At 53.6% G+C, this 2,011-nt stretch overlaps 2 protein-coding genes across 2 annotated transcripts; both read left to right on the plus strand.

Annotated features, from left to right (window-relative positions):
* Positions 1 to 211: 211 nt before the first annotated feature.
* COCSADRAFT_42137 (uncharacterized protein) lies at positions 212 to 651 on the plus strand. The gene has a single exon (XM_007708067.1). The coding sequence runs from the start codon at positions 382 to 384 to the stop codon at positions 601 to 603; it is 222 nt and encodes a 73-aa protein (XP_007706257.1). The 5' UTR covers positions 212 to 381; the 3' UTR covers positions 604 to 651.
* A 173-nt stretch (positions 652 to 824) lies between these two features.
* COCSADRAFT_104929 (uncharacterized protein) lies at positions 825 to 1,055 on the plus strand (the record flags this gene model as incomplete). Its single annotated transcript, XM_007708068.1, has 1 exon — positions 825 to 1,055. A coding segment is annotated over one exon (231 nt), but the record flags the coding sequence as incomplete, so codon positions are not given.
* Positions 1,056 to 2,011: the final 956 nt, after the last annotated feature.

Here is a 2,011-nt window from a genome sequence, read left to right on the forward strand (position 1 = left end):
ATAACTAAGTACAGACTTCTCTTATACCTGCTCGCTTCTGATCACGTGTCCGTACAGAAGGTATATCACGTGGTCGAAGATCACGTGATCCTCTTCAGTAGAGATCACGGGCGCAGCCCTTTACAATACTCCCCTCCTCCACTCGTACGGACATGTTTGCGTTTGTTTGTTTTCCTAGGAGCACGCGGCTGCCTAACTTGCGGTGGAGCAGCGGCGTTTGTTTGCTCTAGTGAAGGAGGATTTCCACGAGAGCAAACGCTCCCTCCGTACGATATGTAGAGCTGCCGTCTCTCTCCTTCAGCTTTTTCTTCCTTTGTGTTAAATCAATTTGACTCCACTACTACACAGATTTCTTCTTTTCTTTCTGACCACACTCGTACGATGCCGCCGAAAGCGCAACCACCCCCTCGCGGTGTTTGGGCCAACGCAAACACCAACAGTTTGCAGTTTTGCACTGACGGTGGCCCCAATGACACTATTAACAACGTGGCTAACCAAATCTTCGACGCTGCCCACCAGGCTCTGACTCGTACGACGCTAGGCGCTGTACTGCCAACTTTCAACATGCTAGGCGCTGTCAACCTGAACGAGTATCGTGTCTAGTTTATCTTCGATCAGCGCGTCGCAGATGAGCTGCGCCGTGTTTATGCGGTTGCCCCTGTACGTAATACTTTTCTAACTTCTTGTACGGCTGGTGTTAACTTGCGTAGGAGGACATTCGCCGTGTTTTTGACTACTTCTGTCGCCCTCGCGGCAACAGTCCGTACGATGCTGTCTTCGGTCCGGGCCCTCGCGACTACTCGCCTGTGATCGCACGTACGACTATCACTGCTCGGCAGATTCTCACTGGCCGTCCGTCCTACCTCAAGGCCTTTGTTGTGTATAGCCGCGGCGCTCTCAACGCGGCTTTTTGTACGAATAATTGCGCCGCTGTTCTGCGAGGCGAGAAGGAGTTTACCGCATTCGCTGGCTGCGTGTCCATCGCCGGTGAGTGGGGTGGAGCCTGCTCTAACTGCGTCTGGCAAGACCATGGAGCTCGTTGCAGTGTCACTTAGCAGGCAGTCTCTCGTATAGGAGGTGGGCGCAAGAGGCTCCCTGACGGTCCTAGCAGTGGCAACCAGCGTGGTCGTCCGGCTGCGGGTGGTGCCGAGAACCCCCTGCTCGTGGAGTAGGTGGGCCTGCCTTCGCCAGTTTCTTCTGAGTCGTCCGTTAGGTTGTCGTCCAGGTTGGGTGTGGGACAACCATGACTGTAGGGCCGTAGTGTTAGCGAGATGGGCGGCGGGCTCCCATGTGGGCTCGTCGTAGCCCACCCAATGAACAAGGTATTCTATTTGCCTGCGCCTTATTCTCTCGTCCGTGATGTCTCGTACTGTCCACTCTAAGTGTTCCTCATTGTTTTCGTTATCTTGTACGACTGTAGCAGTTGGGTTGGTGTCGTCCGTCTGCTGCGATGGGAATGGGTCGTTAGCCGCCGGACGGAGCTTGTCTACATGGTAAGTCTTTGTTTCCCATGGCACGGCTAATTCCACCCAGTAAGGGTCTCGTACGCGAGCAACCTGGAACTTGGCGCTTTTCCAATCAAGTTTCTTACTACTTCTAGCCGTACGTACATCGCGTAAGTCTAGCCATACCCAGTCTCCTACGCGGTAGGTGGGCGCTGGTCTGCGGGACTTGTTAGCTTGTCGTTCTTGTTCTTGTTGGGCGTAGGTCATGGCAGATATAGCCCAGTTAGCAGCATCACTAATCGTCCGGACAATCTCCTTTGCAGCTTCTCCTACTTCGTCGGCTTGCGTGACCGTTTGGGGCTGGGGGAAAGGAGTGTTATGGTAACCATGGTGCAGGAAGAAAGGTGAAACTCCTATTGTCGTGTTCGTACGGGAGTTGAGCATAAGTTCTAAAAGGGGGCAGAGTTGTGCCCAGTTGTCTTGATCGTAGTTGCAGAAGATCCGTACGACTGCTTCTATATCGCTATTAGCGCGCTCTGTTGTTCCGTCCGTCTGTGGGTGATAGG

The sequence above is a fragment of the Bipolaris sorokiniana genome (assembly GCF_000338995.1).
Source record: "Bipolaris sorokiniana ND90Pr unplaced genomic scaffold COCSAscaffold_157, whole genome shotgun sequence".
Classification (NCBI taxonomy): Eukaryota; Fungi; Ascomycota; class Dothideomycetes; order Pleosporales; family Pleosporaceae; genus Bipolaris; species Bipolaris sorokiniana.